Source organism: Ostrea edulis, chromosome 5 (genome assembly GCF_947568905.1).
Source record: "Ostrea edulis chromosome 5, xbOstEdul1.1, whole genome shotgun sequence".
NCBI classification, from domain to species: Eukaryota; Metazoa; Mollusca; class Bivalvia; order Ostreida; family Ostreidae; genus Ostrea; species Ostrea edulis.
Window position 1 is genome coordinate 85,458,852 of NC_079168.1, and position 27,669 is coordinate 85,486,520.

Below are 27,669 nucleotides of genomic sequence, written 5' to 3' on the forward strand. Positions count from 1 at the left end.
AATTGGTTCAACTGACAGATATCACTTCATTGAATCAAACAAAACGTCAAGTATCATTAAACTTCTACATTAGATATTAATAATGATTTACTTATTAATTAAGAATTGAAATTGGTAGATATTCTGGCATTAATAGGAATGAACGAATCTGTAACAAATGCAACTCCGGTTCATAAGGTGATGAGGTTCGTTTTTTTAATTAAATGTGAACAATTTACTTATATAATACAGTATTTGTATGTATTTTCATGCTGCCCCTTGAGGGCCCTTGATTAGAAAAATAAATATATAGATCTATAAGAAAAATTTTCCCTCAAGAATTATATTTTAATACCTGATAGACATTTAGCACTAGAAAACATTGTGAGGATTAAATATTTGTTACTTTATACTTTCATGAAACTATAGGAATATAAAAACATAACTAATAAACTAGATCTACATGTAAAAAATTTTTGGTTGAAAGTTTTTCCCGTTAATATAAAGTTACATATCATACTTAGACAGTTTCGATGTAGTACAGCACCAATATAGAGTTACCATTTTTACCCATTACTCATGCAATTATTTTAATTATGAATACACTAGTACAGTAGTTCTACAACTCAAATTTCTCTTTTCAGGTTCTAAATCTCATTCACTAGGTATCAGCTTTCCTCATGGAATGAAAAAGGAATCACGAACTGTTACATTTGATAATGGTATGTTTGAATTCAATGAAGCTGGAAGCTCAAGCGGGCTGTAGTCTTTACAGAGCAAAGTTTGTTCTCAATCCATTCTCATTTTCAGCATCTTTAGAACCACTGGACCAGTTTCAACCCATCTTGTCACAAAGCATCCTCTGATAAAGGGAATGCAAGATTTAATCCAATGAAGGGCTGTATACCTTGCAAAAGGGAGATAATTACTAGTATGAAGTAAATAATAAAAACAGGGTTTAGTCATTCAAAAATATTGCAAAAATTCTTATCTTGTGGCTACAACTTTTAAATCATGACTCATGGGGTTGTGTTAAACCACTCTGATGTTCCACTTCATGTGATGACTGGATGCATACTCACTGTTATCATATAGACATTGAACCAGTCTGATGAATTTGTCGGGTACGCCGTATAGTGTTTCATGCTCTTCCACATTGTGTCTCGGTGGTGCACACTGTCAAAGGCTTTTTCAAAGTCTGTAAAACAAGTGTATAAGTTGGAATTCCATTCTATGGCCTGTTCTGGTATCACTCACTCAATATCCGAGTTTATCGTCTGTGTTCCTTTCGTCAGGAGTTTGACGTTGTCTGGCTGTCCTTATGCTAAATCTCCAGTGATCACGATCATGGGGATTGACTGTGTCCATTTGCCACTGCTTACGGTCTTGCCCGAGTATAAATATCTGCTGTGTTGTTCCTCTTTGAGCTCTAAATCCTGCTTGTTCGTCTCTGAGGTGTTGGTCTACTTCTTTTACAAGCCCTTTGACTATGATCTCTCCCATTATATTTGCTGTTTTTACATACAAATATATTATACACTTATTCATTGACTGTGTATCAAACTTGATATAAGAACTATATCTGGAGGGCTTGCTTAAAGGAAATACTTATAGTGTCGGTGGCCTAGTGGTTAGGCCGTCAGACTCTCGGCCGAAAGGTCGTGGGTTCGAGTCCTGGCCGCTGCAGGGCTGACATTGTGTCCTTGGGAAAGGCACTTTACATGAATTTCCTCACTCCACCCAAGTGTAAAAGGGGTACCTGGCTATAGACAGTTAAAGATATTGTTAGAATGTTGATGCTCTAGCGCTTGTAATGGCAGCTTGCACTGTATGCTTCCTAGGAGGCTGAGAGAGTTCTAGATTGATGTAAGGTCTGCCGGGGTAATAATGTACATTAATGTACATGTAAAGCGCTTTGAGCAGCATACGCTGGAAAAGGCGCTATATAAAACTAATCATTATTATTAATCATTATAGCAGAATTCATATTTTAGCACTTTTTGTGGTGAAGCAGAAGTGCTAATTTATGGATGCACTTAAGAAATAAATTTGATTTTTGTAAATACACGAGGGTATGAATTGCATATTTCATGAAGTATGAAAAATAATATGCAAGATTTGTTGTAAGTGGTGATCTGCTTCATGGTCCTGTTACCATGGTTACAGAGGGTTAACATTATCATGAGCTTATATTTGATCACATTATCGTGAGCTTACATTTAATTACATTATCGTGAGCTTACATTTAATCACATTATCGTAAGTCTATATTTAATTACAATGTGAGCTTATATTTGATCACATTATCTTGAGCCTATATTTAATTACATCATGAGCCTATATTTAATTACATCATGAGCTTATATTTAATTACATTGTGAGCTTACATTTAATCACATTATCATGAGCTTACATTTTATCACTAATTTTTTTCCAGGTCGAAAGAGGATTCAGCAGCTCGGAGTTCAGCTGAAATTGAACCAGCACTGTATAGATACAGCATTTAACTTCTTCAAGATGGCTGTTAACAGACGGATGACCCAGGGCAGGAAAACGGCACACGTCATAGCAGCGTGTCTGTACATTGTGTGTAGAACGGAGGGCACGCCTCATATCCTTTACAAGAACTCTCAGTGACGGCTTCCAAGTCCGGATCATTCAGAAATTATCTATGTTGTCTGTAACAAACTGAGAAATTCATCCCACCCCAAAAAGTCCACTAGATCTCCACTAAATTTTAAAAATCACTTCTTGTTGCCTGTTAGGGGGGGGGATCTTTTTGTAAAAATTTTATCAAAATTCAGGCATTTACTTCTTGCATTGTCCTGTAAACAAACACACAAATAATTTGTTGGTGCAGGTCACCCTAACTATTGAAAAATTGTCATAAAAATGAAGGCACTGAATTTGGAATTATAACACAGAGTTTACCAGGAGTAATAAAATAACTTATTAAATAATCAAATGATAGATATCTTATCTTCAAAGCTCCCAAGAAGTATTCATTTGACCTTGACATATGATTTCACATATGCTGCTGGACTTCAGTGACCAATTACAGGTATGATTAAAGTTATAAAAGATACTAAATAGTTCATTTCAGCTTCTTTCTACATATTCTACCCTTACATGTGTGTCAATGATTGTTTGTGAATAAGATGATAGTTTTTATGGATATCATCTATAGGAAATTTCCAGACATACTACATGTAGAATTGATTTACTAGATAAAACAAGTACATTTGTACTAAGATGTATTGTATTTTACATGTCATATACTGTCTAGTAAAATGAAGTACATCTACAGATTTTTGAAATTCTAAGCATTGACTGAAAGCTTGGAGAAAAAATGAGAGAAACCTCTATCAAAATTGTGAAATTCATTGTCATTGGATCAGAGGTTCTTTTGGGTCTCTGTAGCTCATGTAGTAAAATCCATTATTTCTTTAAAAATATTCTCAATTTCTGGTGCCATGGCAGATTTGAAATTCAAAACACATGTAAACCATCAAGTAAAAGTAAGTTATTAGAAAATATTGTGAATGAGCTGTGCAGCAAGTTTATGTTTCTCAGGTGACCATTAAGGCCAGTAGGCCTCTTATTTTGATTTTCTTCTTTTAGATAAATGTTTACAGTTTAGGAAAGACCTACCTGCAGCTGTCCAGAGCTCTATGTATCAATATCCCAGCAATAGGTAATTATATAATGTCTCGCAGTTTCTAACGACATAAAATTGTGTGTAGACCTGTACAACTACATATGTATTAAAATGCACATGCTGAACTTCAAAATTTAAAAATCTTTTTCAGTACTGTACCTAAATTTTCAAATACAAGTAGGCTTTTTCTGATCAAAGATTGTATGTTTAGCATAAGTTTGATGAAAATTCGATGTTAGATCCCTCACATATTCGCTATGAGTATGTGAGCGGATCTAACATCTAATTAGGGCCCCGCATGAAATGCGGGAAGCCCTATAGTAATCACATTGTCCGTCCGTCTGTCCGTCAACACTTTCTTTGTGACACGATAACTCAAACAGTTTTTATCGTACAGTTTTCAAATTTTGTACAGAAATAATGTACAATAAGAGGAAGAAGCCTCTAGATTTTGGGGTCATTTCACTTTGTCTGTCTGTCTGTATGGCATGATCTTTGTCATTATGAACACTTTCTTTGTGACACAATAACTCAGACAGTTTTCATTGTACAGTTTTCAAATTTTGTACAGAAATACTTTACAATAAGAGGAAGACACCTATATATTTTGGGGTCATGTCACTTTGTCTGTCTGTCTGTATGTGTGTCATTATCTTTGTTATTATGAACACTTTCTTTGTGACACGATAACTCAAACAGTTTTCATTGTACAGTTTTCAAATTTAGTACAGAAATACTTTACAATAAGAGGAAGATACCTATAGATTTTGAAGTCATGTCACTTTGTCTGTCTGTTTGAATGTCATCATCTTTCTTATTATGACCGTATTTATTTACCACTGTCTAAGGGAAATAATTTCAATTTGAATTATGATATGCATTGTATTGATATATAGAAAATTTACAAGAAATAACTCTACAACATTGTGTATGTGTATATATTTGGTGTTTTTTTTTAATGTGATATAAAAAATGCTTGATGTTACATGTATATTGAATTAAAACACGTCATTCCCAGTCAACAACTTTCGATCGGGATCGGAATGCGAAATAAAATTTCTTATATCCGGTTGCAAAGTGAAACTGCTTCATGCTTCAAGTTATTGAATTATGTAGTAATTGCACGTTACACATTAGAGAACTGTTCCTTTTAATAAAGAAAGTCACAAAATAGATACAAAATGAGTGTACCTTATTCATTACTGTTACCGAGCTTTCGTCGGCGAAAATCTCGAAATGGCGTGTTTCACTGCGCTTGTTGACGGTAAGGTCCACATTTTCTACGTGAGTATTTTGATATTTGCTCATGAATTTTTTGCGCATACATGGTATGTCTCAGCTAGAAATAATGGAAACTTTCTCACTTATGTATGTAAAGACATATGTTTTACGGCGTGACCGTGTTTGAGGGCGAAGAAAAAAAGTTTTGGCATTAGTATCTATATCCAAAGCAGGACAAAAGCAACCCGAAGTTAGCACGCGGACGGAGCTGTATCAAAGCATCCTAATTTTGGACATTTGATCCGCCTATTTATTGAACGCGGGAAATATAACGCAATTGATGTAAACAGTACATTGTGACGTCGTATTCAGCGTCGTTATTTAGCAAATTTACAAACATAGCGTTTGAACCACAACAAAAAACATGGCGTTAATCGTGGAATGATTATATATATTAAGAAAATAAGATTTACATGCTTTTACGGATTTTGTGTGTAACATCTCAGAACGACATGAACTAGGGTAGACGAGATTCAAAATGGAGAAATACATGTCCACGCACTAATATTCGAATTGACGCCATTGGTACCAAACTTTTCAAGTTCCATAGGTATGGTTTAATTTTCATTATTTTCCTATAATTTCCTTTTAAACATGTATATATGTGTTACCTATAGGGAGAGCTCCGCTCTCACGGCCCTTCGGGCCGTGAGAGGGCTTCGCCCTCTATTAATCTCTATTTTTAAAAATGTAGAACACTTTTATCAAATGACAATGTGTTTGAAAACGCTTAGAGCCCCGATGTCAGAATTTCCTTTTCCAAGACATCAATATGTCAAATTCATAATCCTTTTCGAATAGGATGTACCATATTTTGTACCAGTTATCCATTTTGAATCCTCTATTAGAATGGGATTTTGTTACACTCTGTTGTGTTTGAGTGGATGTCATGAGTGTGTGTCAAACAGAAGTAATTTAAATTGCATAAGTCTCTCATAAATATGCTTCATCATCATGATGCCTTTTTCACAAATTGGCATTCCAATGTATCTTTATATATTATTAATTCTAACATATATACCAGCTCCAAACATTGCTATATCAATTACAGATGTCACTTTCCTCTAATAACCCTCGGCGGGGCCCTTGCTGACCGTGTCAGTTTTCTAGTTTTAATTCGATTGATTTTATTAGCATTAACTTTTCAACTTTTGACTTCTCTTCATGATGTACTGGACCAATTTTTTCCAAATGACACCCTTCTTGCTTAGTGTGGTTTCAAATGTGTTCAAACATTTTCGTCAAAAGATTTTTGCTAAAACCTGACATCGCATGAGGATCGATCAACCTTAAAAAAAAGATGTGATCTTAAAATTTATACATGTACTTTTGTTGATTGATTGATTGTTTAACGTCCCTCTCGAGATTATTTCACTCATATGGAGACATCACCATTGCCGGTGAAGGACTGCAAAATTTAGGCCTATGCTCGACGCTTATGGCCTTTGAGCAGGGAGGGATCTTTATCATGCCACACCTGCTGTGACACAGGACCTCGGTTTTTGCGGTCTCATCTGAAGGACCGCCCCATTTAGTTGTCTCTTACGACAAGCAAGGGGTACTGAGGATCTATACTAACCCGGATCTAAGACTTTTGTTGAATATTAGTATTCAAAACAGGAAAAGAATTCTAGATTTCATAGGCCTTGGGACTAGTGATACTTATAACTAAGACTCAGGTGATCGATAAGGCCTGTGGGCCTCTTGTTCATTGTGACATCATGTAGTGTAGAGTGCACTGAGGTACATATCCGCACAGCACTGATTTGTCTTGGGAAGCCTTATCTAAGCTTATTTTAAGAAAAAGTGATTTTGCCAATGTTGCAAGAAAAATATTTAGATAAATTTGTCGGTAGTATTAAAACATTGACAATAAAAAGATAAGTTTTTGTTGCTAGAAATTTGAAAATGATGAGTCTGTAGAGTATAAAATATACATGAAAGACTACAACGGTCATTGAAATAAATGTTAAAACTACAACTTAGTAATTTCAGTCATTGTGCATAAAGATTTGTATTTTTAAAAAGGTTTGATAAGAGGTTTACATATTTCTATCATTTCCTTCCATTTTTATCTAACTATATGACTTGTGGTAAAATCACTTTAAAATTAAACATGTTTAAATCATTAAACCAAAAAAGTAATAATTTACTCTGACAGCAAAACCCTGCTCATGTACATTGATAAAGCCATATACTTTACATATATATCATATTATAATACAATGTAATCATATTTCGGTGTTACTTTACAAGTTATGATTATTGAATTTATATATGTCTGTTGTATGATGATAGATACATGGAATTCATAATTGAACAACCTGGCACCTTGCCAACTACCAAGTACAAATAGGTCGTGTACATTGAAAAAGGGGACGTCTTAACGAAATGAAAATAGTGGAGTAAATCTTTATATCTTTACAGGAAGCATGCTATTTTAAACAACTGTTTTGCATCAAAATCACTTAAAAATCCACTTAAATAGAATACGTCATTACTAAAAATTATATTGATAAGCACAATTCAAAATGTGATATCCTTTTAATGTTTCTAAACATATACCTTAAAAACAAATACCAAATGAAGTCAATTTAAAAACCTTGCTTCTGAACATTCACATTTTGCATGGTTTTATTGCAGACTTTAAACAAATAGGAAAAACTTTTAGGCCATTTATTGGGAAAGAAATATTTAACTGGACTGCAGAAAATCCAGATTTAACCATTTTACTGTACTACATGACAAAAAATTACTGATTTGGTAGAAGGACAAACTTAAAACCCCCTTCGGCTCTGCCGGTAGGGGACTAAAAAACCTTAGCAGTAATCCATACCTGGCCCTAAATTCAAATGTGAAGATTCATTGAAGATTTTATATCCTATGTGGGACTGGAACCCAGTCTTCATTGGGTACTCCTACTTATCAATAACCAATGTTGGCATCTCTATGTACATATGCAAATACTGATACACTATTACAGTACATATTAAATGTTATGGAAGCAACATCAAACAATATATATTATTGAAAACAAAGATAACACTATGATCTTCGAAAGTTTTAATGTAATCTGACACGTGAATTGGGCATCTGATGACAATACTAAAATTGTATATGAAAAAATGGAGAGAGAAAAAAATCCTGGTATATCCTGTACATGTCCTTCATTATACATGATCAGCAGTAGAAAATTATTTCTGGTATTTGGCCCCCTTGAACACCTGTGCCATTTGTACTGTCAGAGGAGCACTGAAACTGAAAGGTGACCTTTCCGCATTGAACTTCTGTAAGTCCTTCCTGACCAAAGTAGCTAAGCTCTACTCCATCCAGTACCGCACTAGCCGTGTAAAAAGTGTCCGGCTCTATTTGGATTGGATTTTCAAACAAAACGGCAAAGGTATTGCTGGAACCATCTGAAAAGAACTTTTTGTACGTATGACCAAGAATTACTCCATTTTTCTTCAATTCGATTTTAACTTGATACTCTGCAGCCCCATTACTAGATCCATATAAACCGAAGCCTGCCACAAAAATCCGGGTGTCCACCGCAAATTGAATACTGTCACATCGTCCTCTGTATCGCCATTGGTTACTCCTGTATGCTGACGACTGAAATCGGTGACATTTGAATGGTGTAAGTCCAGATCGAGGTTTCTTGGTGAATCTCAATTCTGGTTTATTTCTTGCTAAATAGTGTAGAAAGATGTCATTGGCTTCCTGCAAAGTCAGTATTCCAGATTGAGAGGGTCCATTGGCGTATTCTTCCAGACCCATTGTGGGCATTCTTATTAGATATAGAGCATCCCCCAACACTTTCCGTTTGTTCTCTGGAGTGGGATCTAAGTTAGTTCGGTTGCACTCAGCTTCTGCCCACTTGCAAGTAGCTGTGAATACCGATATTTCCCTTGCATTGAGGGTTTCACGACTGAGGACCGTTTTAAGTGTGTTTATGTCAATTTCACAAAAACTGTCAGAATGGAGAGCCTCTTCAGCCTGGGCATCGATGACTTCCCAGCAACGATGTGTCAGTTCCTGCTCTTCAAACAACCTCCCCTGACTCAGGAGAATGCAAGCATTCCTGGCACTCAGACTAGTTTCCAGGAAACGTACACATGATTTTGCTAGATGTGGCACTATGTATTTTTTGGCTGCATACAGAGTTGCCAATACATTGTCAGGTTCCAACTGAATGTCATCACAGTAGATGTATCTGTTATAGGAAAAAACATTATTTAAGAATGTTCCATAAAATACAACATATTCAGGAACAACTTGTCATTAACTGTTACATTTAATAGTGATACAACAGATTTACTACTTTAATTAAAAAATAGATATTTTCACTATCTGCAAGGTAAAAGACAATTTCTACAATGTATATTTGAGATGTGAATTTCATACCATTTGATATACATATAAATTACAGTGTATGTGTCTTTGTTTACCAATTTGTAAAGATTCACAATGTATGATCTTTACAACAGTTAAAAAAGAAATTCTCTGCATGTTTTAATTGCCTTAAAGTTTTACCTTAATAAATTCAAAAAGGCCCCTGGTTCAACATCAGGAATTTCTATATCTCCGTCTTGATTAGCAAGTCCACCATAGAACATAGCAAAGAAAACCGAGCTTCCAGTGGCCAGGATATATTTATGACCAGGTACTCTCTGTTGATTTGGACTGGTTCCGACAAGAAAATGAACATCTGCCATTAGAGGGTTATTAAACATGACGGCATTCCTCTCCCTGACAGTGGGGAAAGTTGCTTGCCAGTTAAACTCCTCGGATACTTTGGCTGATGGCAGTTGGGGGGGCGGAGAGAGAGGAAGTTGCCACGACGTTTCTTTCTGGCGAACGGGACGCTGCACATTTGTTAATTTACCAACAACAAAGTTCTGTGGGACTTCCTGGTTAACTTCGTCATCTGAGAACTCTCTGTTTTGTTTTAGACAACCTTTAGGTTCATTTTTCGGTGGACGGTCCATCTGAAATATAAATTATCATCTTTAGGGATTGTTGTATAAAGTGATTTTAAATTAGAAGTAGATAGCCTGCCTAATTGAAGACCTACAAAAACAAGTTTGATAAAAACAACTCTTATTATTGTGTACTTTTGAATTTTAAAACTAGTTTCTTCTTTCAGATGACCTAGCACAACACAAATCAGCTGTTCAATAGTTGATTTATTCTATCATTTCTTTGGGGAGGGGGGAATAATGTAAGATATATAAATAATAAATGAATAATATAAAATATTTTTCATATTCAGTAGACTAGTGCTTATCGTTTTCACATACCAATCTTTAAAAATACAGTTAAAACATTTATTTCTATCTACCTTTTTTTTTTTAGGTTTACAAAACATTTGAGACATGCTTAATCAGAAAAGAAAAATCATATTAGTTTTGATGTACCCCACATTTTTCTAGGTATTAGGTTTTCCATACATAGATCTATCTAGAAGCTAGATTTTAGAGCTTGACCTATGGTTGTACTAGATAAACATACCATTTGAGCCGGCTAAGAGGCAGATGTTTCAATATTTTTAAATTGAATTTTGAAAATATTTTAATCTACGGTATTTCTATTGATTTTCTTGCTTGACTGTGGACCTTTTGTTTATATTTTGATGCAATTTATCCAATAAGACAGAACTAACAACGTTAAACACGTTAAGCTAAGCTTAAAACTTACACTATAACCCGCGCTGTAGGAGTACCGTGTATATAATATTGGTTCCTCTCAAAGAAATGCACAATCTTCGCGACATGATTCTCATCGCCGATAGGCCACGTTTTGTAGCAAGATATTTTCCTCCAATAACGTCAACAGAATGTTTTTATCACGTGTGGGGTTTTTTTTTATATACATAAATGTGAAATACCAAGCAAATAAAATAGATGGCTAACTTACACTGGATACCTCCAGGCCTGGATCAAAGATTCCACAACATATTTTTTTTGTTTCTTTGGATGACGTCACGATCAAGAACGATAACTGTTCAAGCAGGTGCTTGACATTCCACGGGAGATAACTCAAAATCCAGTCACTTCGAGCTCAGCCTACAGAAGTCGGCTATTTTATCAATATTGAAAAAGTAAACAAGCATGATTCCTACCAGTGAGCGACGCTCGCAAAGCTCACTGGTAGGATCCTTGCCTGTTTCTCACTTTATTGATCGAATTGCCAACTACTATGATAGATAATTTTAAAAAATATATATAGGCCTACTTAAAAACCTGCGGTGGGGGTGGGGGGGGGGGGGTGTCATGCTTTGTATAGAAATATAACATTTTAATTTTTGTTGAATTTTCAGATCCCTGTTTATACATTCCAAGATTTGCACACAAACTCGAGTTTGGAGAGAAGACCCATGACGTTTGCATGACTGCACTCCGACTTGTGTCTAGAATGAAGCGAGACTGGATGCATACAGGGAGACGACCGTCGGGTCTCTGTGGTGCAGGTCAGAAAATGATGAAAGATGTATAAATTGCCTGTGTTATTTAAGGAGGTACTCTACATCGTCATAATTGCTGACTTCCTTTTAAAACATGGATGAAAATATAAATATCAGCAATATTTGTCTATTCATTAAAAAAAATTATTACCTAGCTGAACTGTAGATTGCGTGTTCGAGTCCAGCAGGGGTTTTAAATTTATCTCAGATTGCTTTCTACTAAAACTGCATTTTTTGACGAAATACAGTAAATTCGAACGTTTTCAGTTTCAAAATATTGTACATATCATCCACTTTTCATCCGTATCAAATTTCTCTGGTGTAGCATACATCCTTAATTTATCCCTCTCTTTCATACTTCTGGATTTTAAATAAAAAATACTTATGATGATTCCTAAAGACTTGCATTATTGTTTGGGGAAAAAACCAGAAAGATGAGATATTGCTCCTACCGTTCATTTATGCTCGCATATATATATATTTTTGTAATTACACAGATATTATAGATCACAAGAATACAACCATAAGCATATATATATATATATTGAGGAAAGCACTAGTTTAAAATTACTTTGTTGTGATTTTTTGATGACTTCATTTAGTAACTTAGTAATGCACCTATTGACAACAGCATTTATTAGTATGTAAAAATGATGACTTGCATCACACATTATCACTTTCAGCACTACTCGTGGCAGCCAGAATGCATGATTTTTCCAGAAGTGTTAAAAACATAATCAAGATTGTCAAAGTGTGTGATACAACTATCCGAAAAAGGTATTTGTTGGGGTTTTTAAAAAGTTTTTAGCTCACCTGAGCTGAAAGCTCAAGTCAGCTTTTCTGATCACCTTTTGTCCGTTGTCTGTCCGTCTGTAAATGTTTTACATTTTCGACTTCTTCTCCAGAGCCACTGGGCCAATTTCAACTAAACTTGGCACAAAGCATCCTTGGGTGAAGGGCTTTCAAGTTTCCTCAAATGAAGGGCCATGCCCCCTTAAAAGGGGAGATAATCACTAAAATGCAAAAATAGGGTGGGGTCATTTAAAAATCTATTAAAGATGTCTCGATATGAATGAAATATTCCTGAGAGTAAACAATAATCAATCAATCTAAGGAACTATTGAGTCAGAAGAGCTGAAATTTGCATGAAAGTTTCGTGACATAGTGCATATTCAAGCTTATTAAAATCATGACCCCCGGGGGTAGGATGGAACTACAATAAGGGATCAAAGTTTTATATTCAAATATATAGTGAAAATCTTTAAAAATCTTCTACTCAAGAGCCACTGGACTAAGAAAGTACAAATTTACATAAAAGCTTTCTGACATAGTGCAGATTTAAGTTTGTTAAAATCATTGGGGGGGGGGGGGGGGGGGTAGGATGGGGCCACAATAGGGGATCAAAGTTTTACATACAAATATATAGGGAAAATCATTAAAACTCTACTTCTGAAGAATCACTGAGCCAGAAAAGTTTACATTTACATGAAAGGTTACTGACATGGTGCAGATTCAAGTTTGTTAAAAAGCATGGCCCCCTGGAGTAGGTTGGGGCCACAATAGGAATAAAAGTTTTACATGCAAATATATAGTGAAAATCTTTAAATATGGGTTAAGGTGACTCGGGTGAGCGATGTGGCCCATGGACCTCTTGTTCAAATTTAATTTGCAACAAAACATCTTACTCTTTCTGGGTACTTGAAGCAACAAACTAAATGAATTGGGTTCATTGAAATATTATGATGTAGGGAGAAGAAAAAATTAATTTATTACAATGTGCATGGTATTATTAATCGTAGTCAATGAATGCAGTATTATTAATTCAAATTTTATTCAACATTTATAAATATTGTATAGTAATACCTGGAAATAAGCACATGAAGATTAGACTTTAAATATCTCCAACATTAGATGTATATTATCTTTTGAAATTGTAACCCTGAGCTGATAGAAGATACTGAAGTTATGTTTATTTTTTTTTTATTAGGCTAACAGAGTTTAAAAACACTCCATCAAGTCAGTTGACTATTGAGGAATTTCAAAACATTGATCTAGAAGAGGAGCAAGATCCCCCATCTTATACAGAGGGCAAGGCCAAAGCACAGAAGGCAAAACAGCTTCAGGTAAAATAATCTTATACAGAGGGCAAGGCCAAAGCACAGAAGGCAAAACAGCTTCAGGTAAAACAGTCTTATACAGAGGGCAAGGCCAAAGCACAGAAGGCAAAACAGCTTCAGGTAAAACAATCTTATACAGAGGGCAAGGCCAAAGCACAGAAGGCAAAACAGCTTCAGGTAAAACAGTCTTATACACAGGGAACTACAGTTACAATTTGACACTTATACAGAGGGAAACAGCTCCAGGACTAACACTTCTTATACAGAAACAGTGCTTCCCAAGGTCTTCTGGTACTTACTGGACATTTGGTCCAGTAATGGTTGAGATATTACTGGACCAAATCACATTTTACCAGACCAAAATTTTATAGGCAAATTAATCTCCTATTGTGGCCCCACCCTACCCTTGGGGGCCATGATTTTGACAAACTTAGAATTTACAATACATCAGGAAGCTTAAAATTTCATGTAAATTTGAACTTTCTGGCCCAGTGGTTCTTGAGAAGATTTTTAAAGATATTCCTATATATTCCCATGTAAAACTTTGATCCCCTATTGTTGCCTTACCCTACCCCCGCGGGCCATGATTTTAACAAACTTGAATCTGCACTATGTCAGGAAGCTTTCATGTAAATTTGAACTTTCTGGCCCAGACTTCGGAATAGCATCGGCGACGTACATGTACTTTATTAACCCAAGTATTTCACTTCAGATTTGTCAGTGGAGTAAACCAACCCATGTTCAAGACTATAGTGTTATGAAATACACATGTTTTTTGTAAACTCGAGCAACTCGCGTAACTCAAATTCAAATTGTTTAATCAAACGTGCCCACGTTCAAGTACTTCTTGATCAAAGTATAGTTTAAACGCTTTATTTACGTGTTATTTATTACCTAATTCAAATGCTTCAAAGACGTCTGTAGTTTCACGGGATATTGCTCAATTGTATTATCACCCTCTCGTGGGAATTGAAGATGATTGCAAGTTTGATAGATATTTGAGTTAAATGTAAACACGTTTTCTGTTTGCAATGACTAAAAATCAGAATAAATCTTGGGACATGCTGCTAAAAATTGAAAATTTATCTAATCATGTATTTCATTGAAGAAGAAAAATTATCGGACACTTGGTCCGGCCAATAATTGATAATGTTCCGACGAAAACAAAAATTACCAGACATTTACCAATGTCCGACGGACCTTCGGAATCACTGCAGAAGGAAAATGAAAACCAAAGCACTAAATCCAATGTCGAAAACAGACTACTAAAAATGAAACCAGAAAGTGATGCAGATGTAGAGTGCAACGTGTGCGAAGTCAAATCACCAAAATCACTTTATAGAAATTGATGACTAACATGCCATTGATAAACTAAATAAAGAATAAGAACTATAAAGTTGTATGGTCCGAATTAATCTGCTTGTAAGTAATTACATGTATGTACAAAAATAATACATGAACATCGGATCATACAGTTTTAAAGCCATTTTCTCCTCCTATACATCTTTTGAGTTGTTTATTTTGCATAAGGTGAATGGTATGTTTATTTGTTTGATTAATGAATATGTTATGTAATGTGCAGTATATATAAAGCTTGATTTAATAAACATTAAACACATTCATATAAAGTACACTAAAATTTTGGCGTTATTATCATTTATTTATTTTGTTTTATTTTTGGTTAGATTGAACAGACTATGTTTCCACAAATTGAATCGGAAATGTCAGATCTACAGAAAGAAATCGAGAAAGGTTTAATTCCAGCAAAACCGCGTGGAATTTGGGCAGCTTATGCAAGTATGATTATAGGGTCTGGTACTGTATTCATGTCTAATTCAAACATACACTCATCTATATAGGAAAACATCTAGTACATTGTTTGCAAACATTTTATGCAGGGAAAATTTTCACAGTAATTTAGAAGGAGTAGCAGTTGAAATCTAGGTCAAGTTCTGAAGTTTCCTCTTCTTTGTTGGATAAATTATGATTGTGTATGTGTAAAGTGTTTTTCTTGCAAACAACTGGATTTGAACCATCGACCTTTGGATTGCAAACCTAACAAATTCGAGCTGCTGTCTCCAACAGCTTTGTTCAATTTGCGTATTATGAATTGGAAAGATAACTAGCGTATTTTGTTATGTGAATTTGGTTTTCTTTTTGTTGAAGATGCTTCCAGTTCACCTGATGTAAGTGCAGAAAACTCTAGAGCCAGTTCTCCTGATTTACCTGACACTGGGATTAGAAATGCTAGCAATTTCTTAGAGAATGAGACTCTGAAATCCTGCCTTGATAAAGGTGAAGTCCCTGAGGAGAAGGACAATACCCAGGAAAACATGAAGACAAATAGCAAACCTTTACAGGAAACTATTGGAATGATAGATGTTGTCAAAAAGTGTGTGGATGAAGAGGAAGGAGACGGTAAGTTGCTGAGAGAACAGAAGGGTCAGTGATTAAGAGAGCATGTACAATGTAGTTATAGAGGGTGAAGCCCTCTCACGGCCCAAAGAAAGCTCTCCCTATAGGTAACACGTATATACATGTTTAAAAGGAAAATATAGAAAACTAATGAAAAATTAAACCATACCTATGGAACTTGAAAATTTTGGTCCCAATGGCGTCGATTCGAATACTAGCGCGTGGACATGTATTTCTCCATTTTGAATCTCGTGTACCCAAGTTCACGTCATTCTGAGATGTTACATAAAATCCGTAAAAGCCTGTAAATCTTATTTTCTTAATCATATAGGCCCTATAATCACTCCTGGTCTCGAGTAACGCAATTGTACCTTGTCTCCTCCTATGTTTATGAATTTGCTAAACACCGACGCTGAATATGACGTCACAATGCACTGTTTACATCAGTTGCATATAGTTTCCCACGTTCAATGAGTAGGCGGATCAAAAATGTCTAAAGTTAGAATACTTTGATTGAGCTTTGTCTTCACACATTAGGTGCGACCTTCGGGATATTTTTTGTCCTGTTATGGATCTAGATACTAATGCTAATACTTCTTGCTTCGCCCTCAAACACGGTCATGCCGTAAAGCATATTAGGGGGTGTGTAAAGAGAAAAGAAAAGCTTTCATCATCAGTTCATTCTGTTACAGTAGTTACCGTATATATTCGCCTATAAGTCGGATTTTTGGGAGTCAATTTTTGGTCCAAAACTCTATGTCCGACTTATAGGCGTGTCCTAAGAAGATTGGTATTTTTCTGGGCGGCGTAATGTAGCGTTTTTTAAACAACTCCGATGACTACTATGGACTACCACACAAATGATTATTGTAAACAAATATCTAGACACATCGTATTGTTTATGTATTTTAAAATTATGTATAAAGTACAAGTATTTACATATTTTCATAATTTTATCTAGTTGAGTGTATATTATTTATTTTAAAAATTATTTACATACCGGTAACTAATTCTTTCATTCAATTTAACTAATATATCGTTTATCGGTTAAATTGAATTGCGAACCCGATTTAATATTGAAATATTCATATGTGTATATCGGCTAAAATATATTTCATAAAAGATTGAATATTGTTAACAGATAATTTAGATCATCATTCTTGACTCTTAAAAACTCAATTGTTGATACAATAAATTATACCGGAATGCCACAATAACAGTTTTCGCGAGGCGCATGCCTCTAGGTACACACCGTGTCAGTTACTGGTAATGAGGAGACCATAATTACTTACTAGGTAAACAACGGATCATTGCCAATAATAGATCAAGGGTTGTGTTTAAACCCCAAACAGATATGGCTTGGATATTGAGCACCTCAAAAATTATTAATTTCTCAAAATATTTTTTGAAACATAGGTAAAAACACTAGAGCATGGACTTGAAATTGTCAACCGATTCTGACAAAAATTTGTACCAACTTACAAGCGGGTCAATGGCAAATTCCTACAAAATAACCTTAAAAAATACAACCGACTTATAGGCGGACCGACTTGTATGCCTGGTAATTGAGACATGGTGACATTCTCTCCTGAGCTTGGTAAAAAATAAATATTTGCCTAATTTTATGCATTTCCAGTTGTAAAATACTTAACTGTTAGTCCCTTGTTTTGATTAATTTGGATCTCTTGAAAAAATTGCAAGGGGTGGAAGCCACATTCCTGGGGAAAAAATGTCTGGATATGAGTCTTGCAGTAATGGTAGCACCAACATACTACAATTCATTTCATGATTAATGTACTTGTTGATTTTCTACAGGTAAAACAGACGATGGTGAGTTGGATTTGACAGGGATTGATGACGAAGAGTTGGAGAAGGTGGGTCGTCGGAGTGACTAGTCATAAAATTATACAGTTAGGGTAAATAGAGATCAAGTTATTCCAACATATGACAGGGTCTGTGGAGACAGAATACATATTACTGAGAATATAATGATTTTCTAAACAAGCAAACAGAGGAATGCTTGGGAGATATTCAATACTAATATCAATATTAAAGATATGCTCTATATGTATACGTTATTTAACTACATTTTTGCAAATAAATCATCGTTTGCATAAAAAATGATTGAAAAACTTTACTCTTTGACATATAATTATAAATATTTCAAATTTTATATAAATTTTACTTTGAAATGAAATGTTCCGCTGGCATTTTAAGAAATGCCAGAGTCTTGGTTGATTTTCAACCTCTGCGAAACCTCTGGATCAGCAATAAAGAATTTAAAAATTTGATATGTAGAACACCCCCCAACCCACCCCCCAAAAATGTTGGGTTTAGAATTCTCGGTAAACTCAATGGTAGAGAAACCATCCTTGACAAAAACAAAGAGTTACTACTATGTAGTTTGTTGTAGTATATAGGTTCACAAAGTGGGTCGAGGACCAATATGTATCGTGATATTGTGCAGTAGGCTGTGTTATCATAGTTACAGTGGGTGTGTCTGATGTGTAAATAGTATTGCGCCTTTGATAGGGTCGCAAGCTTGAACAACGAAGATCACAGGTCAGCTCACTGTAAACCAACACTTATTTGCATGCAAGAATTTTTAGCAAGGTTCTTGCGTCGTCATGAATAGTTCTCGTCGCGAACTAGTCCTTTGATGTATTTGATTTGTTAAAGATTATCTTGGTCACAAAAGTTGGTCACCCTGAAATAACTTGTCACTTGTAAATTGCGAAATTAAATCGTCACAAATAAAAGTTGGTTTACAGTATTTTATCATATGATGAACCATTTTATCCTGTTCAGACAACTCTTAAAGTTGTTGCTTGTGCAGTAAAGTGGGTATGTTTGAAATAAATTTTAAGTTTTGACTGATATTTTCCCCCTGAAATTTCAGCAATTTGTATTAACAGAAGAGGAGATAGAACTTAAAACTGGTTTGTGGATGGCAGAGAACAAAGACTATCTTATAGCTCAGAAAGGTGAGGAAAGGGTGAAAGTGTTTTGTGAAATTTTTAATGATAAATCCTAGCTGTAGTCTTTATATAACTTTATATGTAGACAAGACTAATGATCCCTCATGCCAAATTTGGTGCAAAACCAGACTATAGACCCAATAGGAAATCAGCTTTCATGGGATCTCACCAGGCTGTTATTCCCCATCTAAACCAAATTAAGATGTCATAAACACACACAGAGGACTGTAATGTTTTAGAAATTTGATTGACGAAAGATTTATGAAAACTGTTGAATTATATAGTTGTTTTATTTGTCCTGGTCCTTACAGAAAAAGAAGAACGACTAGCCAAAGAAAGAGAAGAGGAGGCTAAAAACCCAGAAAAGAAAAAAGTATGACTGTTTTTCAATTCATATTCTTCTTCCTTCAAATTTCTCCAGAGCATGAATTTAGAACCCTTTCACATTTTTTAGCCGAGTTGCAACAAATTTTTACGGGTTCGTGGGGATGTAATTTCATGGATTTATATATTTGTAAGAAAGATAACTCTGGAATGTTTGCTTTCGTCTTTATTCGTTGAGGATGTAAATTCGTGGGTGAGGGGTACCACGAATTCTACTGATTCCACAGTATAGTATTTATGTGTAAAACACTTAAATAACATCTTCTTTAGTGCAATTGATACTAAGTTGGATGCAAAAAGATATTTAGAGAGAACATGTAGTCCTTTACCAAAATTTTTAATTTGATGATCCCAGGGGTAGGCGTTTTGGTATCAGGGTGGGGCCAAAATGGTCCGTTATTAAATGTGTGAACAATAGACATTTTTAACTTCTTGATATATATCATTCCAATTCTTTTCAAATTTGGTATGAAACGTATTTGGAACAAGGGGGACATAAATTGTAAATTTCAGGATTCCTGCACCACTGGGGCCTTAAGGGTGGGGCAAAAACTGTCCAAAATTGACCAAAACTAAATGCATGGTGATGGAGAGCAGGAAGGCCTCTACCAAAATTGTGAATTTCATGATTTCCGGTGTAGGGTTTCTGACCCCAGGCCAAACTTGTTATATAGTGTTTATGTGTAAAACACTTAAATAACATCTTCTTTAGTGCTATTGATACTAAATGGATAGAGCAGGTAGTCTTTTACAAAAATTGTAAATTTGATGATCCCCAGAGCAAGGGTTCTGATCCCAGGGTGGGGCCAAACTTAGTATATAGTAGTTATGTGTAAGTTTGCTGATTTTATACAGTATCAGCAAACTTGCATATAATTTCACAACCCAGGGTTATGACTTTAGGATGAGTCCAAATTAGTCATATTTTTTTTATATTTTAATGTTAATACACCTATTATTTAAAGCTTTTCATCAGTGTATGCACTTTTGAGGGGAGTGAAGTTTTAAGAACACATCTTGTTTTATACTGTTGCTGAATATTATAATTTAGTTTAGATATTCAGAACAGGATTTTTTTCTAGATGATCGATAAGGCCTGTGGGCCTCTTGTTATAAAATTTTAAGGTCATATTCTGGTAGTTTGAAACTGATATATGTTGATATTTTTTTTTTTAAAACACAAAACAAAACCTTATAATGTAATTATTTATTATACATCACAGAAAGTGTAAGTTGTTTTTGTTTTTATATTTCATTATGTATTATATGGTATTGGTGCATGTTTTCGGATTTCCTTGGGGAAAACAATAACACTTTATACTCAAAAGAAAAACATGCTCACTTCTGAATAAATTAACTGCTGTATAGAGTATATGTTATTTCAATTACCACAAATCAATCGTCCATGAATGAGAAGCTGTAGATATAATCTGTTGACTATAATGATAATTTGTAGCCTAAAAGAACCCGAAAGAAACGAGTTCCAATTCAGGCTGCCACAGCTGAAGAGGCCATATTTAAACTGATTCACGAGAAGAAAATTTCCAACAAGATTAACTATGATGTCCTCAATGACTTGAAATGCCAGTCAGGTCCACCATCTGCTATACCTGTTTCATTCCAGCCCTCTCTTGCTTCTCCAGAAACTGAAGACAAGTCAGTGATCAGCAGGTGGGTGTGATCTAAAGTCTCATTTACTGAAAGTGGAATTAAATCTTCTCTAAAACACTATCGTTCAGTAAGTATAAAATACAAAATATAAATTTTTTGACACTGATTTGAATGTGTAATCCAAAAAGTTTACTATAAGAAATTGACTGCACTTTCATGGGACATGCACACTATTAATTTCTTGCTTTAGAAAATTTCAAAATATAAGGGTCAAAAAGCATTTATTTTTATTCGTTTATTACTACTTTGATTTTGGTCATATGCAATGCTTTACAAGACAACTGTCTTTAAAAAAAATTGTGTTAAAAAAAACATGATCTATGTAGTACTGCCAGGTAAATGGTAACAAAAAACAACACACACGCGCACACACCTCGTGAGGCTTGACTGATTAATTTCAGACAGAGAGCTTTTACTTTCACTTTAAGATTGTTAAGCCCTTTTCATCATAGAAATACAAAAATGAATGGTTTTTTTTTTAACAATTGTGCTACTCAAGTGTGCATAACTATGTCCCTTTAAAACTTCTATGACATGTTCTGTTTTAGTTTTTGCTGTTTTAGCTTTTGCACAAACTTTCTTCCACAAGATATTTTTAGTTAGCCAGCTACTTGCCTTTTCTGGAGTATCATTTAGAATTTAATGTGAATAATGGCAGTAATACTTACAGATTGTATGTGATAGTGAATAATGGCAGTAATACTTACAGATTGTATGTGATAGTGAATAATGGCAGTAATACTTACAGATTGTATGTGATAGTGAATAATGGCAGTAATACTTACAGATTATATGTGATAGTGAATAATGGCAGTAATACTTACAGATTGTATGTGATAGTGAATATTTGACAGTAATACTTACAGATTGTATGTGATAGTGAATATTTGACAGTAATACTTACAGATTGTATGTGATAGTGAATATTTGACAGTAATACTTACAGATTGTATGTGATAATGAATAATGGCAGTAATACTTACAGATTGTATGTGATAGTGAATATTTGACAGTAATACTTACAGATTGTATGTGATAGTGAATATTTGACAGTAATTATACTTACAGTTTTTATGTGATAGTGAATATTTGAAAATAATACTTGCAGTTTTTATGTGATAGTGAATATTTGACAGTAATACTTACAATTTGTATGTGATAGTGAATATTTGACAGTAATACTTACAGATTGTATGTGATAGTGAATATTTGACAGTAATTATACTTACAGTTTTTATGTGATAGTGAATATTTGACAGTAATTATACTTACAGTTTTTATGTGATAGTGAATATTTGACAGTAATACTTACAGTTTTTATGTAATAGTGAATATTTGACAGTAATACTTACAGTTTATTTGTGATAGTGAATATTTGACAGTAATACTTACAGTTTTTATGTGATTGTAAATATTTGACAGTAATATTTACAGTTTGTATGTGATAGTGAATATTTGACAGTAATACTTACAGTTTGTATGTGATAGTGAATATTTGACAGTAATATTTACAGTTTGTATGTGATAGTGAATATTTGACAGTAATACTTACAGTTTTTATGTGATAGTGAATATTTGACAGTAATACTTACAGTCTTTATGTAATAGTGAATATTTGACAGTAATACTTACAGTTTATTTGTGATAGTAATACTTACAGTTTTTATGTGATAGTGAATATTTATTGACCATTTCAATCCAGAACAAAGAAAGTCATGCCAGCTGCTGTCAAGAGAGAAAATGACTCCAAGGTACTGACAACTATAATCTGTAAATGGCTATTTAATAAAAAGACTCACGTAAACCGTTTCGTTGTCTATTAGTACAATGAAGATTTAGCACATTTTCCAAAATAAACAAAATAGCATATCATAATATAGTATGTTTTGGAATTTTACATGAAGAAGAATATATATTGGTCATGTATTAGCAATGTACATAAATTATCACAACACAACTAGCATGGAAACCACAAAAATATGATTACTGGTATCACTAAAATGAGTACATCTACTGCAAATAAGATTAATTTTTTTATACGCCCGTCTTTAGATGGGACGTATTATGGTACAGCGATGTCCATACGTCCGTCCGTTCGGGGTTTTCTCTTTATAATTTCATTTCCCTTTCACATATCGTGCTGAAACTTGCTGTGTAGCTTCTTTGTGGGTCACTCTAGATCACACTGCAATTTTGATCCATTTCGACTTTTTTTCCAGGAGTTTTGCCCCTTTATTTGGAAATAATTATTATATGGAGGGTACATAATTTGTCCGCCCTACTCCTCCCACAGTTTTCAAATGAGAGCCTTCTTATTATGCCCCCCCCCCCCCCCCCCCCCTTCAAAGAAGAGGGGCATATTGGTTTGCACCTGTCGGTCAGTCGGTAGACCACATGTTGTCTGCTCAATATCTTGAAAACCATTCACTTGATGATAATGATATTTCATATGTGGGTTGGTTATGAGTAGAAGAGGACCCCTATTGTTTTTCAGGTCAAAAGGTCAAGGGTCAATCTACTCTGGACATAGGAATAAAATTTCCGCTCAATATCTTGAGAACCCTTTGCTTGAAAAACATCAAACTTAGCACACTGGTACATCCTAAGGAGTAGATGACTCCTATTGATTTTGAGGTCATATGGTCAAGGGTCAAACTGGACATAGGAATATACTGACCATTCAATGTCTAGAGAACCCTTTGCTTGACAGACATCGAACTTGGTACATTAGTACATCTTCAGAAGAAGATGACCCCTATTGATTTTGAGGTCACATGGTCAAGGGTCAAACTGGACAGGAATATACTGTCCGTTCAATATCTTGATAACCCTTTGCTTGACAAACATCGAACTTGGTACACTGGTACAACTTCAGGAGAAGATGACCCCTATTGATTTTGAAGTCATATGGTCAAGGGTCAAACAGAACATTAGAATATACTGTCCGCTCGATATCTTGAGAACCCTTTGCTTGACAGACATCAAACTTGGTATTCTGATACATCTTCAGGAGAAGATGACCACTATTGATTTTGAGATCACATGGTCAAGGGTCAAACTAGACATAGGAATATACTGTCCGTTCAATATCTTGAGAACCCTTTGCTTGACAGACATCAAACTTGGTACACTGGTACATCTTCAGGAGAAAATGACCCCTATTGATTTTGAGTTCACATGTTTAAAGGTTAAGGGTCAAACTGGACATTGGAATATACTGTCTGCTCAATATCTTGAGAAACCTTTGCTTGACAGACATCAAACTTGGTATATTGGTGTATATTCAGGAGGAGATGACTCCTATTGATTTAAGGTCACATGGTCAAAGGTCAAAATAAACATAGTAATATACTGTCCACTCAATATCTTGATAACCCTTTTGCTTGACAGACATCAAACTTAGTACACTGGTACATATTCAGGAGAAGATGACCCATATTGATTTTGAGGTCAAAAGTCAATTGTTGAACTGGACATAGTAATATATTGTCTCCTATAAGAATTATTTGCTTGATTGACACCAAACTTGGTACACTGGTACAGCATAAGGAGTAGATGACCCCTATTGATTTTTAGGTCACATGGTCAATTTACTCTTGACATAGGAAGATATTGTCTGCTCAATATTTTGAATTGATGATACTACTATCAATTAAATGATGTGTGTGTATAACCCTTTTCAATTTTGCACCATGGGGAGCATATGTGTTTTACAAACATCTCTTGTTTTGTGGAGTGTTTGTATGGGTATTGAAGATGTGCATGTGGGATGGATTTTGGTTTTCTACAATTTTTGAGAAAATTACAGGTTGTTGAACTTAGTCTTTTTGGAAATTAATATTCTATGGAGGGTACATAATTTGTCCACCCAACTCTCCCACAATTTTCAAGTGAGGACCTTCTTATTTTGTGGAGTGTTTGTATAGGTACTGAAGATGTGCATGTGGGATGGATTTTGATTTTCTACAATTTTTGAGAAAATTACAGGTTGTTGAACTTGGTCTATTTGGAAATTAATATTCTATGGAGGGTACATAATTTGTCCACCCAACTCCTCCCACAGATTTCAAGTGAGGACCATCTTATTTTGTGGAGTGTTTGTATGGGTATTGAAGATGTGCATCTGGGGAAGGATTTTGATTTTCTTCCATTTTTGAAAAAATTACAGGTTGTTGAACTCGGTCCATTTTGAGGAAATCTAGATTTTTAAGCTAAGACCCTTTGTTCATATGAAAGTTTGTCACAGCCTCATGATGGCTGATAATACCTGAAGCAAAGTTATACAAATTATAGCACAAGAAAAACACCCTATGTAAGCATTTCACGGGCGTATTATGTACCGTTTGCAGTACTCTTGTTTTATTATTCACTCGCAATTCATTGTGAGAGGGGATAGAGTAAAGGGACTGCTCTTGTGCGAGTGTGTTTTTAACACTGAGCTTGTAGACACTCTACAGGCCACATTTTTTGCTCAATTGATTTGATACTTCACAGGTAGCTTTGTTAGAACTCTATCAATTTTAGGGTCCAAAGGTCAAGGTCACAGTGGGACTTCATAGAAAAATCTTGAAGACTCTTTACAGGCTACATTTGTTGCTCAACTGATTTGATACTGTACATTTAGCTTTGTTATCAAGGGAAGAACAATCCTGTAGAGTTTGGGATCAAAAGGTCAAAGTTGAAGGTCACTATTGGACTTCATAGAAAAAATTTGTAAACATTTATTGTGAAGATCTTGTTTTATTTGCAAATTTTCTTTGCACCAGTAGTTACCCTAAAATTCTATTGTTCTTGAAGTGCTAGTAGTTGTAAGATTTTTTCAGGTAAATATGTTTTTTGTTTGTGACAGTTTGAGGAACCAGAGCAGAAGAAAATAAAGATTGAGAAAATGAAGACTGAGGAGACGAATGTTGACACTGTAGAGGGCAGCACTGCTACTGTTGTTGTAGAAAATGGCCCCGTCCAATACATACAGAATCTCAGAGAGGGTGAGTTGGCCCTTGTGGTGATGTTATATGCTTAAAAGTGGATCATAATATTATAAATGAAGATATATACAGTGGCTGACATTTTGATTACACAATATACACTGCTGACCTATGGTCAGACGGTCACACCTCTTACTGTGGTTTCATCATGTCTTTCTCAGAAAATACGCTTTCCTTGATTCATAATTTTGTGAAGGGCTGGTCCATGTTGATTAAAATTACACTTTATTTTGTGGCACAGTGTAAAATGATGAAACCCTTGGGAACCTGACTCCTGTGCAATTTGTTTCAGTAGGCATTCTGACCTTGTCCATATGTTCATAGACATCATTTGTCCAGAGAATATCTTTAACACCAATGATTTCACCAAAACTTTCTGTATAGATTATATGAATAATGAAATTGTGCACCTGCTATTTTGTATAATATTTGCCCAAAATTGACCAATTATCAAAAATCTTCTCAAGAACCGCACACGTGTAAGAAAAACTAAATGCATGGTGATGTAGAGCAGGAAGGCCTCTACCAAAATTGTCAATTTCATGATCCCCGGGGTAGGGGTTTTGACCCCAGGATGGGGCCAAACTTGTTATATAGTGTTTATATGTAAAACACTTAAATAACATCTTATTTAGTGCTATTGATACTAAATTGAAACTAAATCAATTCAGCTGAAGAATTAATGCTATCATCAATTCAATTAATGCGCGCAATAATTCAGAATTGAAGATATCATTAATTATTTGAAGAGATCTTTAATTCAATTGTTGCGCGCGTCAAATGAATTGATGATATCTTTAAATAATTGAAGATATCTTCAATTATTTGAGTTTATGTTAATTTGGCGCTCCATATTGACAGGCTACTAAATCTCAAAGTAAATTTTGAGAACGATTTTTTCATATTTTATCCATTTTCTACAAGAAGGCCACCTTAAGCCAAATTTCCTCAAATGGACTTATGTACAGTCTTACTCAAGTAAAACAATTTCAGTGTTTTATTTCTGGTTTAAGGTGGCCTTTTGCAACAGTTAGCAATTTTTTATGCCCATTACGTTACATCTACTATATACTCTATATAATCACGGTGATGTTTACGCTTATCAAATAAAGATACTATCAACATATCGATATCTTTATTAAGTAATTTGGGTAAACACAAGTATAAACTGACATTGTATAGCAGAATATTTGTAAAAATGATATTCAAGAAAAAAAATATTTGTGTAGGCGAAATTGCATACCAAGTGCGCTATACTCCATTTTACTAGATTTCATGGCCCATGGAAGTAATGATACTTTTTCACTAGTATTCAGGTGACCGATAAGTCCTGTCGGCCTCTTGTTAAAAATATTCCAATTTGGGGAACTGGGAAGACATTTATTTTTCTTAAAAACGATCTCTAGTTACATGTATTTCTGATATCTTGGTAATTTCAGAAGAGGTAGATCTGGAAGAGGAGGAGGAGTTTTATGATGAGGATGAACCCATTAGTGCAGCCAAACTGCTGGGCCATTCTGATGTTCAAGGTGGGGAGATATTTTGTCAACCTATTGTGTCAAAGATTATTTGTACCCATTAAAATATAACCAATTTAATAAGATTGCTTTCGATTTGTACCCATTAAATATAACCAATTTAATAAGATTGCTTTCGATTTGTACCCATTAAAATATAACCAATTTAATAAGATTGCTTTCGATTTGTACCCATTAAAATATAACCAATTTAATAA

General features: G+C 34.6%; 2 protein-coding genes across 4 annotated transcripts in view; one reads left to right on the plus strand and one right to left on the minus strand.

The window, feature by feature from the left end:
- Positions 1 to 27,669, plus strand: part of LOC125652642 (transcription factor IIIB 90 kDa subunit-like) — a 35,686-nt gene that overhangs the window by 5,006 nt on the left and 3,011 nt on the right. For both annotated transcript variants that reach the window (XM_056166569.1, XM_056166570.1), the window contains exons 3-18: positions 624 to 701; positions 2,417 to 2,589; positions 3,008 to 3,040; positions 3,601 to 3,673; positions 11,238 to 11,387; positions 12,065 to 12,158; positions 13,369 to 13,504; positions 15,184 to 15,295; positions 15,665 to 15,916; positions 17,729 to 17,787; positions 18,813 to 18,897; positions 19,203 to 19,264; positions 20,732 to 20,946; positions 22,649 to 22,697; positions 25,796 to 25,934; positions 27,374 to 27,463. In XM_056166569.1, the coding sequence (XP_056022544.1) occupies positions 624 to 701; positions 2,417 to 2,589; positions 3,008 to 3,040; positions 3,601 to 3,673; positions 11,238 to 11,387; positions 12,065 to 12,158; positions 13,369 to 13,504; positions 15,184 to 15,295; positions 15,665 to 15,916; positions 17,729 to 17,787; positions 18,813 to 18,897; positions 19,203 to 19,264; positions 20,732 to 20,946; positions 22,649 to 22,697; positions 25,796 to 25,934; positions 27,374 to 27,463 (1,800 nt within the window). The remainder of the gene's footprint in view (positions 1 to 623; positions 702 to 2,416; positions 2,590 to 3,007; positions 3,041 to 3,600; positions 3,674 to 11,237; positions 11,388 to 12,064; positions 12,159 to 13,368; positions 13,505 to 15,183; positions 15,296 to 15,664; positions 15,917 to 17,728; positions 17,788 to 18,812; positions 18,898 to 19,202; positions 19,265 to 20,731; positions 20,947 to 22,648; positions 22,698 to 25,795; positions 25,935 to 27,373; positions 27,464 to 27,669) is intronic.
- LOC125652643 (BTB/POZ domain-containing protein 6-B-like) lies at positions 7,967 to 11,109 on the minus strand. Of its 2 annotated transcripts, none has more exons than XM_048881983.2 (3): positions 10,835 to 11,109; positions 9,452 to 9,906; positions 7,967 to 9,131 (listed from the first exon to the last, which is right to left on the minus strand). In XM_048881983.2, the coding sequence occupies exons 2-3, from the start codon at positions 9,904 to 9,906 to the stop codon at positions 8,099 to 8,101; spliced, it is 1,488 nt and encodes a 495-aa protein (XP_048737940.1). In that variant the 5' UTR covers positions 10,835 to 11,109; the 3' UTR covers positions 7,967 to 8,098. The 2 variants fall into 2 exon arrangements, with proteins under 2 accessions (XP_048737940.1, XP_048737941.1); XM_048881984.2 differs by having other exon boundaries at positions 10,616 to 11,065.